This window comes from Triturus cristatus, chromosome 4_1, assembly GCF_964204655.1.
Source record: "Triturus cristatus chromosome 4_1, aTriCri1.1, whole genome shotgun sequence".
NCBI lineage: Eukaryota > Metazoa > Chordata > Amphibia > Caudata > Salamandridae > Triturus > Triturus cristatus.
The window spans coordinates 161,681,609-161,693,501 of record NC_140585.1 but is presented as its reverse complement, the minus strand read 5'-3'; the positions used below and the strand labels follow the sequence as shown (position 1 = coordinate 161,693,501).

Genomic DNA, 11,893 nt, shown 5'->3' with positions numbered 1-11,893 from the left:
ATCGAACACTGTTTTCATGCATGGGTGCGAAAATGTGGTCAGTGCGGGCTATACTTAGAGCTGAGATCCTTCACTGAGTTGGTGTTGCTTTCACCACATCTGCCCCACCAAGTGTGTACTCAATTAATAGGGAAAATAATTAAGCCACACCTCAATAATTCACTCAACCCGGGGAAAAGGGGTTAGGAGTTTCATGACTGGATGGGAAAGGGGGTTTGGGGGAAAGGTGTGACAAAGACAAACTCTACACTAGGACAACATTCATCTGGGCAATGAGCAGCCAATCATCATAAATTTGTTGTGAGAGAAAAAGGAAATGAGGGAATGAGTACAAGCAACTTAAATGCAATGCAAACCAAACAGTCTGTCTGCACCCAGAGAGACCCAAGTTACTATATATTTAAATATTCCGTTACCTAGATTTGAAAGCTAGCAAATATATTACAAATATGAAGGAGTCAAGTGAACAACACACACAGTGCTCATGATTAGTAAAAGAAAATATGATACTGTATTGCCAAATTGGGCGTTGCATCTGCATTGTTGTTGGACTGTCTGTCAATCTTTGGTGCCTGTCTGATTTAGTCCGATAAGGGAGTGTTATGGTTCTTTTCCAGTTTGGCACATGATAAGAGGACCTGAGGGTTGGAAAACAAAAAAAAGATAGTGTAAAAAAAATCACCTTCACGAAAAAAATGATCAGCCGAGGTGAGCCACCACCATTGTAAATCATCACAAACACATCCAAGCGTAATGGATACAGAGAAACAAACACCCAGTGTCACTGCCTGCAACTATATAAAACATCTCAACATACTCACTCAGTGTGCACTGCATGCCATTTACCTGTTCTTCTTATTTAGGCATGGTCATCATGGTACATTGCGCATCCATTGTTCACAAAACAGACATTGGCCAGGCTTGTAAATCAAATAATGTGGGACAGCCTGGCAAGGGGAATAAACTAGGAAAGGATAGATAGGCAGGGGATAGAGGCAGGCACACATTTGTATCTCCAATGTCCTTGAAGGAAATCAGTTGATGGGGGGCTTCTTTACTGCACATTGGTGCAACTCTATCCAGCAAAAAAATGTGTCTAAGACGATGAGGCTGCATTAGTCAGCCAGATACAAACAAATAAAATAAAATAATGTTACCCAAGCTATACATTTTTTGTGTGGAGTCAAAGCAGATTAGCGATAGAGAGAGAAAGTTCGATGGTTGGTGGCCTAGACCTAGTAGTCAGGGAAGTAGAGTTCACCCAGAAGTGTGTATCAGTACACTACTTTCATGATCTGAGTCTGACCAATCACCCTCATCTTCTTCCTGTCGTAGTCCAGGTATGGAGTAATTTTGAGTTATAAAGTGTTGACTCATTTTGAGCATGGTTAATCTCTCCATGTTTTGGGGGAGAGACTAGTTCTTCTCACTGTGAGAACAGCACCAGCAGCGCGGACAACATGCTCTGTGGATAAACTGACTACCAGGCAAGCCAGATAGCTTATTGCCAGCATGATGAGCACAGGCCATTAGCATCCCTTCCTTAACAATATACCAATGGGTTTTGATCAAGATATACCTGTGTTGGGTCATCCAGACAGGCCTGAACCTTTCGCTCAATAGTTATTGTTGCTCCACATTGCTTCACCTCTTTTGCCTTCGCCTCTGCACCGGACTTAAGCCCTACCAGTAGCAACCAATCATTTGCAGATTTTGGGACTGATGCTCCAGTTCCTGTTGTTGATGGTGTTCTTGTTGGTGTTTTTGGCTGCTATGAGCCAACAGCACTGCCCTCAGTCTGCGAAGTTGAATGATTTGCTGCAGAACTTGTTCCTTGGAGGAATAAGCCTCTTATTCCCAGCGAAACATTTTCTAGCTCACTGGTTTGGTCAGCAATCCACGTTTTGTAGTTTACAACATCCTTGTCTTAAAAAGGAATGAAAGTGGACAGTAATGGTATGTGGCATAGGTTTCATGTTTGGATGACATAATGTATCATTGTACCCCTGGATTAACAGATATGTGTTGGACTAAGCTCTCCACCAATTCTTATGCATCTATTTTTTCCTCCACAGCTGCATACATTGCAGACACCTCCTTTAGCTGTTCCTGTAGCATGTGCAACAATGGGATAACTCAGCCCATTGTGCTGTCATCCTTGCTGACCTGCCTTTTGAACACCTCAAAGTAAGCAGCATCTATGTCAGGGATTTGACTAGGCTGTATTGGTCCAACTCAATGATCAAGCCTTTCACAGTTAAATCCCCTCTTTGCATGACATATTATTTGATCGGTCTGCACTGCTCAAACAGACGTTGCAACATGCAATAAGTCAAGTTCTGATGTGTTCGCACTTCCTGTGTGAGCTCTTTAACTGGCTTTTTTTTATCATGCTGAATGATCCTCAGCTGCTTTAAATTAATGGCTGAAATTAGTGAGATTCTTCTGCAGGTGGACAGTAAGTTGTTGACACGGTCTTCTTTTTGAAAAAGGCCTCTACAAATATGATATTGATGCAAGGCGCCAAACACAGAGAAAGCAATGCTAAGAGATGACTGATGAAAATCATGTGGCACTTTTCTTATGGAGAATCTATGTTATCCTACCTGGAGCATCCTGGGTATCTTCTTTAACCTAGAGCAGTATTAGTATCTTTAATGTTCTCTTGTTTGTGACATTCAGTTCATAAATAATAAGATGATTTATATTTCTAAATAATACAGGTTTTCACAATTGCTTCAATTTGTAAATCTGAAAGTACTGTATAAAGGTTGATGTGCATGCTCTTTGTCTTTCTTCTCCTAGATAAATATTATCATCCACAGACATGATGCCAGGAAATGAAAGCACTGTGAGCAAGTTCTTCTTCGTCGGATTCACCAATGACCCAGAGCTGGAAAACCTGTTCTTCCTACTATTTTTATCCGTCTATACCTTCACTCTGTTTGGTAACTGCTGTTTTCTACTCATTGTCTGGCTCAGCCCCAAGCTCCACACACCCATGTATTTTTTCCTCACACAACTTGCTTTTGTGGATTTAGGCTTTTCCTCTGCTATCTCTCCCAAGATGCTGGCTGATCTGCTTAGTGAGATACGTATAATCACATTTTCTGGCTGCATTGCGCAACTTTATTTCTTTTGTGCCTTTGTTAGTACAGAATGCTTTCTCCTGGCAGCGATGGCATTTGACCGCTATGTAGCAATATGTAACCCATTGTCATATACAGTCATCATGAACAATGGTTTGTTTTTACATTTAGTTGCAGGTTCACACATAGGTGGCTTTCTGCACTCTCTGATACATGCAGGTTTTCTTTATCGATTATCTTTTTGTGGTCCTGATGTCATGAACCACTTTGTTTGTGATTACCCTGTGCTCTTGAAGCTATCCTGTACGAACACCCTGATCAACGAATGGATCCTTTTTGTACTTGCTTCCTTGGTAGTCATAGGTTCCATCCTTATTATATTTGTCTCCTACTCATACATTATTACCATCATTCTGAAGATTGGTAACTCAGCAGGAAGAAGTCGGGCTGCCTCAACCTGCATCTCCCATTTCACCTGTGTATTTCTTTTCTTTGGCAGTGGTTTCTTTATGGAGGTACTCCCCAATTCAGAGGAGCAGTACAAAGTATACACTGTGATTTTCACCATCCTGATACCTGCCTTAAACCCCCTGATATACAGCCTGAGAAATAGTGAAGTGAGAGAGGCGGTAAGGAAGACATTGAGGTTGACATTTAAAATCCAGTGATGGGATCTGTTGCAACCATCAAGATCTAGCAAAGAATGAAAATACTCTTTGAAGTAAATATTATGACATTTCTAATATATTAAGACAAGACTTGAATGATCTCTGTCCTTGATTGCCTAGGCCATCACTATGAACTGACTGGATTTACGTGCCAGGATACTGTTATGTATCCTTGGATCTAACACCCCGGACTTCAGGATTTAGAATCCAAGCCACAGGTACAAGGCTTAGGGCCTGATTTACATCTTTGTGGATGGATTACTTCATGTCATAAAGTGATGGCTATCCCATACACCAACATATAAATCCCATTATATCCTATGGAATGTATATTTCTGCTAACTGGATATTCGTCATCATTTACCTTTTTGAATACCAAAAAGTAGTAAAGTTAGACTTTAGGACTCAGTTTACCTTTCTAACTACCAAACAGTAGTAAACGTACACAAAAGTGTAAGTTTACCTTGGTAAATCAGGCCTAATATATTTAAGTGTGGCTATTTCACAGTTTCATGATGTTGCATAGTAAATCAATAACATCTACACAGAATATACCTGAAACACTGCTGCTAGCATTGATAATAAAATGAACACTTCAAACATGTTTTAAGTATGTGCCCAGTAGTCTACCACCCTAATGCTACTCCTATGAGCTACACTATGAAAGTACGGGATAGCTAACTTGCCTGTAGAGCTACCTTGGGCCCTGCACACTGCATACCTGTTCATGTTTGTTAGGTTTTAGAGGGGGGAGAATGTTCCTTTCTGAAGGAATTGGGTTCTTCCTGTTCCGCTGCAGAACTAAGTGTTCTATGACAGACGTTTACCTGGGAGCACTTTGATCCTATATTATAAACAATGAAGAGACAAATAGGAGTATGGGGTTTATGTGTGGAGAAACTAAAAATACCTGGCATCTTGAGAAAACCAATTTATTCTTGCCTCTTTCGGGAATGATAAACAAATGGGGAACTGTTTTAAAATCAGGCAATTATGTACATAAATTTATATGGTCAACCCTGCGTAATCTAATTCTTCTAGGGCTGGGATTTTTAGTTTCTCCACAAATATACCCAAGCTCCAAACTTGGGGTTTTCTTTCTTTTCTCTTCTTATCAGCTTTCAATTTTAAGTGCTGCTTGGCACATTCTGTTTGATCTATTTTTCATTCTCCTTGAAGATGTTTAAGTAACTGTATATCTGTGTGATTCTCTATAGGTGCAGCCAACAGATTACTTTGTGATCTGGGGAAGATCCCTGCATGATAAAGAATGGCGTTGTCATCTAGTTCTTTGAAAAGAGATATTATGGCTGAATTCTGCAGGCCAGAGATGTTATGCCCAAATATTCTGATCCGTAAGATAGCAAAAACAAGAGTTTTATTGCTCTTGATTAAGTTGTTCTATCTGTCCAGCTGTCTGAGAGTGATGAGCAGAAGACAACACTTCCTTTGTGCTAAAAGATCCATTAAAGGCTGCCTAGAATTGGAATTCTGGAAAATTAGTCTTCCAAATCTGTCACAACTATAAATACTTTTGTATCTTAATTACACCACAGGGAGATTATGGACTGCTGAAAAATATTCACACCTTGCCCCACAAAATCTTAACCTCCAATAACTATGTTAGAGCTCTCAGACCCTGGGGAAAAGAGGAAGGGATAGAAAGACAGCAGCCAGTAATGGATCCAATCAATCAATCAATCAATCAATCAACCAATCAATCAATCATAGCATTTGTAAAGCGCACTACTTACCCGTGAGGGTCTCAAGGCGCTGGGGGGTTGGGAATGCTGCTACTGCTCGAAGAGCCAGGTCTTGAGGAGTCCTCTGAAGGTCAGCAGGTCTTTGGTCTGCCGTAGGTGGGGGGGAGGGTGTTCCAGGTCTTGGCAGCGAGGTGGGAGAACGATCTGCTGCCGGCGGTCGCTCTTTGGATGCGGGTTACTGTGGCGAGGTTGGCAGAGCGGAGCTGGCGGGTGGGGGTGTAGAAGCTGAGGTGTCTCTTGAGGTACTCTGGTCCGGTGTTGTTGAGTGCCTTGTGTGCATGGGTGGGGTGCTTGCAGGTTATCCTCTTGATGGGGAGCCAGTGCCGGTGGGGAGTGATGTGGCTGCTGCGAGGGATGTCGAGGATCAGGCATGCAGAGGTGTTCTGGATGCATTGAAGACGTTTCTGGAGTTTGGCCGAGGCTCCTGCGTAGAGGGTGTTTCCATAGTCCAACCTGCTGCTGACTAGTGCCTGGGTGACTTTTCTTCTCGTTTCGGTGGGGATCCACTTGTAGATCTTGTGGAGTATGCGGAGGGTGTTGAAGCAGGAGGAAGAGACGGCATTGACCTGCTTAGTCATGGAGAGGGTGGAGTCGAGGATGACCCCTAGGTTGTGTGTGTGGTCATCAGTTTTGGAGCTGTTCCCAGTGCATTCGGCCACCTGGAGTCATCCCAAGCCGAAGGGATGGATCCGAGGATGAGGACCTCCGTCTTGTCCGAGTTCAGCTTCAGTCGGTTGTTCCTCATCCATTCGGTGATGGCCCTCATTCCTTCGTGGAGGTTGGTTTTGGTGGTGTGGGTTCCTTGGTGAGGGAGAGGATCAGCTCGGTGTCATTGGCGTAAGAGATGATGTTAAGGTCGTGCAATCGGGTGACGTGTGTGAGCGCTGCCATGTAGATGTTAAACAACGTTAGGCTGAGGGATAAGCCCTATGGTACGCTGCAGATGATCTCTGTGGCTTCGGAGCGCAAGGGGGGAGGTGGACGCTCTGTGTTCTGCCGTAGAGGAAGGAGGTGGTCCAGTCCAGAACCTTCTCTTGGATCCCGGCGTCGTGGAGGCGTGTGCGCAGTGTGCGGTGGCAGAACGTGTTGAAGGTGGCTGACAGGTCAGGAGGATGAGGGCCGCGGTTTCTCCGTTGTCTAGCAGGGTCCTGATGTCATCGGTGGCGGCGATGAGGGCCGTTTTGGTGCTGTGGTTGCTGCGGAACCTGGACTGGAATGGGACCAGGATGCTGTTCTCCTCGAGGTAGTGGGTCAGTTGTTTGTTGACGGTCTTCTTGATGACCTTCGCTGGGAACGGGAGCAGGGAGATGGGCCGGAAGTTCTTAAGTTCCTTGGGGTTTGCCTTGGGTTTCTTGAGTAATGTGTTGATCTTGGCATGCTTCCAGCTTTGCTGAAAGGTTGCTGTCTCAAAGAAAATGTTGATGGCTTTCCGGAGATGGGGTGCGATGGCGGTGCTGGCTTTGTTGAAGATGTGGTGTGAGCATGGGTCTGACGGGTATCCAGAGTGGATGGTGTTCATGATCTTGATGGTGTCGTCATCGTTAATGTTGGTCCAGGAGATCAGGCGGTTGGAGCGGGTGGTGGTCGTGGGGGCGGAGGTCTCAGTGGTTGTTGGGGCAGTTGTGGCATTGAAGCTGTCATGGATGTCTGCGATCTTGCGATAGAAGAAGATGGCCAGCGAGTCGCGCAGGTCAATACCTAATGAATAAAAGAAACTCCCATACCTGCTTCTATATTACTTTAGTGGTCATATATGCCTAAGATGAAACCCACCTAATGGTTAACACACACTTTCATGACAGTCTTCCTCTCACTAGAGAATTGCATAAACATTTATGAAATCATAATCTTAGAATATGGGAGTGACATTAATATAGCCATTCAAAGCATTTGTGCAATATTTCTTGAGCATGTTCACCTGGTGATTACAATATAATTTTCTATATCCATTTTTTTCGTGTCAACAAAAATTTCGGAACTGGCTGTGTAAAACTGTAATTACCAGAAAAGCAAAACCTGTTTCTTCCAGACAGGTCGTCAAAAATCCTTGAAGCAGAATATCATGAAAAGCAGCAAACACTGCACCAGCAGTTAGGAAGCAAGGGTCTCTGTTCCACCTCTGTTTAAAATGTGACTGTCACCACAATGTAGCACCAGACTGCATAATGACCCACAAGAACACAAATCTAAAGGTCGAAAAAACGTGCAACACAAGAATAGGAGTGCAATTATACCAAGCTCTTACGTGTTTCATGAACGTATACTGCAGTAATTGGAGGAACTAAATGCTGAGAACATATGTTAAGCGTTACAACAAACAAATGATGGATGGAATGCTGACAATGCAGACATTCTCCCCCAGTCAAGAGATCTGGGTTAGATCCATCGTTCTTTTGCCCACTACACCACCCCAGTTCAGACATGGCCATATGCAAATCAGTCTTGACCCTGTGCCTCATGGGAACAGTCCAGCCCGAACTGCCAAGCCATGTCTTCCCTGGACCGGAATCAAGCATCCTAGGACCGGTTTCTGGCTATCAGCCGTCATCAGCCAGGATAGCTTGACTCCAGTGGCGTAGTGAGCACGGGTCCCACGTCTGGGAATACCCATCCCACTTAGGGCGAAAAGCGTTACAACAAACAAATGATGGATGGAATGCTGACAATGCAGACATTCTCCCCCAGTCAAGAGATCTGGGTTAGATCCATCGTTCTTTTGCCCACTACACCACCGCAGTTCAGACATGGCCATATGCAAATCAGTCTTGACCCTGTGCCTCATGGGAACAGTCCAGCCCGAACTGCCAAGCCATGTCTTCCCTGGACCGGAATCAAGCATCCTAGGACCGGTTTCTGGCTATCAGCCGTCATCAGCCAGGATAGCTTGATTCCAGTGGCGTAGTGAGCACGGGTCCCACGTCTGGGAATACCCATCCCACTTAGGGCGAAAAGCGTTACAACAAACAAATGATGGATGGAATGCTGACAATGCAGACATTCTCCCCCAGTCAAGAGATCTGGGTTAGATCCATCGTTCTTTTGCCCACTACACCACCCCAGTTCAGACATGGCCATATGCAAATCAGTCTTGACCCTGTGCCTCATGGGAACAGTCCAGCCCGAACTGCCAAGCCATGTCTTCCCTGGACCGGAATCAAGCATCCTAGGACCGGTTTCTGGCTATCAGCCGTCATCAGCCAGGATAGCTTGACTCCAGTGGCGTAGTGAGCACGGGTCCCACGTCTGGGAATACCCATCCCACTTAGGGCGAAAAGCGTTACAACAAACAAATGATGGATGGAATGCTGACAATGCAGACATTCTCCCCCAGTCAAGAGATCTGGGTTAGATCCATCGTTCTTTTGCCCACTACACCACCCCAGTTCAGACATGGCCATATGCAAATCAGTCTTGACCCTGTGCCTCATGGGAACAGTCCAGCCCGAACTGCCAAGCCATGTCTTCCCTGGACCGGAATCAAGCATCCTAGGACCGGTTTCTGGCTATCAGCCGTCATCAGCCAGGATAGCTTGACTCCAGTGGCGTAGTGAGCACGGGTCCCACGTCTGGGAATACCCATCCCACTTAGGGCGAAAAGCGTTACAACAAACAAATGATGGATGGAATGCTGACAATGCAGACATTCTCCCCCAGTCAAGAGATCTGGGTTAGATCCATCGTTCTTTTGCCCACTACACCACCCCAGTTCAGACATGGCCATATGCAAATCAGTCTTGACCCTGTGCCTCATGGGAACAGTCCAGCCCGAACTGCCAAGCCATGTCTTCCCTGGACCGGAATCAAGCATCCTAGGACCGGTTTCTGGCTATCAGCCGTCATCAGCCAGGATAGCTTGACTCCAGTGGCGTAGTGAGCACGGGTCCCACATCTGGGAATACCCATCCCACTTAGGGCGAAAAGCGTTACAACAAACAAATGATGGATGGAATGCTGACAATGCAGACATTCTCCCCCAGTCAAGAGATCTGGGTTAGATCCATCGTTCTTTTGCCCACTACACCACCCCAGTTCAGACATGGCCATATGCAAATCAGTCTTGACCCTGTGCCTCATGGGAACAGTCCAGCCCGAACTGCCAAGCCATGTCTTCCCTGGACCGGAATCAAGCATCCTAGGACCGGTTTCTGGCTATCAGCCAGGATAGCTTGACTCCAGTGGCGTAGTGAGCACGGGTCCCACGTCTGGGAATACCCATCCCACTTGGGGCGAAAAGCGTTACAACAAACAAATGATGGATGGAATGCTGACAATGCAGACATTCTCCCCCAGTCAAGAGATCTGGGTTAGATCCATCGTTCTTTTGCCCACTACACCACCCCAGTTCAGACATGGCCATATGCAAATCAGTCTTGACCCTGTGCCTCATGGGAACAGTCCAGCCCGAACTGCCAAGCCATGTCTTCCCTGGACCGGAATCAAGCATCCTAGGACCGGTTTCTGGCTATCAGCCGTCATCAGCCAGGATAGCTTGACTCCAGTGGCGTAGTGAGCACGGGTCCCACGTCTGGGAATACCCATCCCACTTAGGGCGAAAAGCGTTACAACAAACAAATGATGGATGGAATGCTGACAATGCAGACATTCTCCCCCAGTCAAGAGATCTGGGTTAGATCCATCGTTCTTTTGCCCACTACACCACCCCAGTTCAGACATGGCCATATGCAAATCAGTCTTGACCCTGTGCCTCATGGGAACAGTCCAGCCCGAACTGCCAAGCCATGTCTTCCCTGGACCGGAATCAAGCATCCTAGGACCGGTTTCTGGCTATCAGCCGTCATCAGCCAGGATAGCTTGACTCCAGTGGCGTAGTGAGCACGGGTCCCACGTCTGGGAATACCCATCCCACTTAGGGCGAAAAGCGTTACAACAAACAAACGAACGATGGATTTAACCCAGATCTCTTGACTGGGGGAAAAGCGTTACAACAAACAAACGAACGATGGATTTAACCCAGATCTCTTGACTGGGGGAGAATGTCTGCATTGTCAGCATTCCGTCCATCAATTGTTTGTTGTAACGAGAACATATGTTAAGGCAACAATCTGTTATTCCACCCTTTCTTGTCCTGTCTCTGATTATAAGAACACATTTCACATATAACCACACACATTACTTCTGATTACACACATTGGCTCCCTGATTTTTAAGACTTTGTAGGGAGGCAAGAACACAACAAATTTTCTAATATGAATTGTAAGAGAAGTGTTCACGTTTTCAGGAGAGGAAGATTTTCTAGAGTATGAAAAGTGAATATTATTAATTTAAACCATGGTATGGGGAGTTCCTGTTTAATGTTGTTTATAAGCCAAGGTTCATGGCTTTCAAAGAGGTTATGGTCACAACCACAAAATCCTTGCACTCAAAGGGTTCCTTGACAGAAAATCGACACCTATATTTATGATGGTAAATAAAAAAATATTGAAAAAAAGTATTGATTTAAAAAAATATAGTTGTACAAAATATCGTTGTTTTATATATAAAATAACAGAATTAATATGAAATATGTTAAATATTAAAATTAATATAAAAAATAAAGCAGATTTAATATACAGTATAAACCTAATTAAAAAAGTTAAACATACATACATTATAATTAATAATAATTGATATATATTTTAAAACAATTAATAAACCATTAATTTAGATATACCAATAACATACAATCTAATAAAAAACATTTTATTATAAATTAAAACATTAAAATATTTAAAATTCGTTAAACTTAAACTTACATTTCCCACTCCAGTCAGTGCAACAGTAGAGAAACTTTTGGATATCAAAGGGGAAAAAAATGCTATTACCACTCTAGTGAGTGCAAAAGTAGGGACAGTGTTGGATAGCGGAGGGGTACAAAATTACTATTCCCACTCCAGTGAGTATAACAGTAGGGAAATTGTTGGATAGTTGAGGAGTAAATATTACTATTCCCACTTCAGTGAGTGCAATGGTAGGGAAAGTGTTAGATAATGAAGGAATAAAATTTGCTATTCTCATTCCAATCAGTGCAACAGTAGGAACACTTGGGAATGTTTTGGATAGCTAAGGGGTAAACATTACTATTCCCACTCCAAAAAGTGCGTATAATTCCCACAATGCACAGCTAAAATTAAACTGTAAACAAAATTAATAACAAAATTAAAACTTATTTTCAATTTAAAAAGTAATAGTATTTAACAACTAATTATATTACCAATATAAAAGTAAAACCCTCATACAAAAAATATAAACAAATACCCTAATTAAATATCAATTAATTAATTAATAATAATAATCAACTAATTATTAATTGATCAAACATAAAATACTTTCCACCCTTTACCCCTATAAATCCCACAACCCACACCTAAAATGT

The 11,893-nt window shown here is 43.7% G+C and overlaps 1 protein-coding gene across 1 annotated transcript; it reads left to right on the top strand.

Moving 5' to 3' along the window:
* Positions 1 to 2,827: 2,827 nt before the first annotated feature.
* Positions 2,828 to 3,757, top strand: LOC146853782 (olfactory receptor 5J3-like). Its single transcript, XM_085650897.1, has one exon. The coding sequence runs from the start codon at positions 2,828 to 2,830 to the stop codon at positions 3,755 to 3,757; it is 930 nt and encodes a 309-aa protein (XP_085507023.1).
* The last annotated feature ends 8,136 nt before the right edge of the window (positions 3,758 to 11,893 follow it).

Excerpts from the sequence above, each read along its gene's own strand:
- LOC146853782 (XM_085650897.1), top strand. The coding sequence starts at position 2,828 with ATGATGCCAGGAAATGAAAGCACTGTGAGCAAGTTCTTCTTCGTCGGA.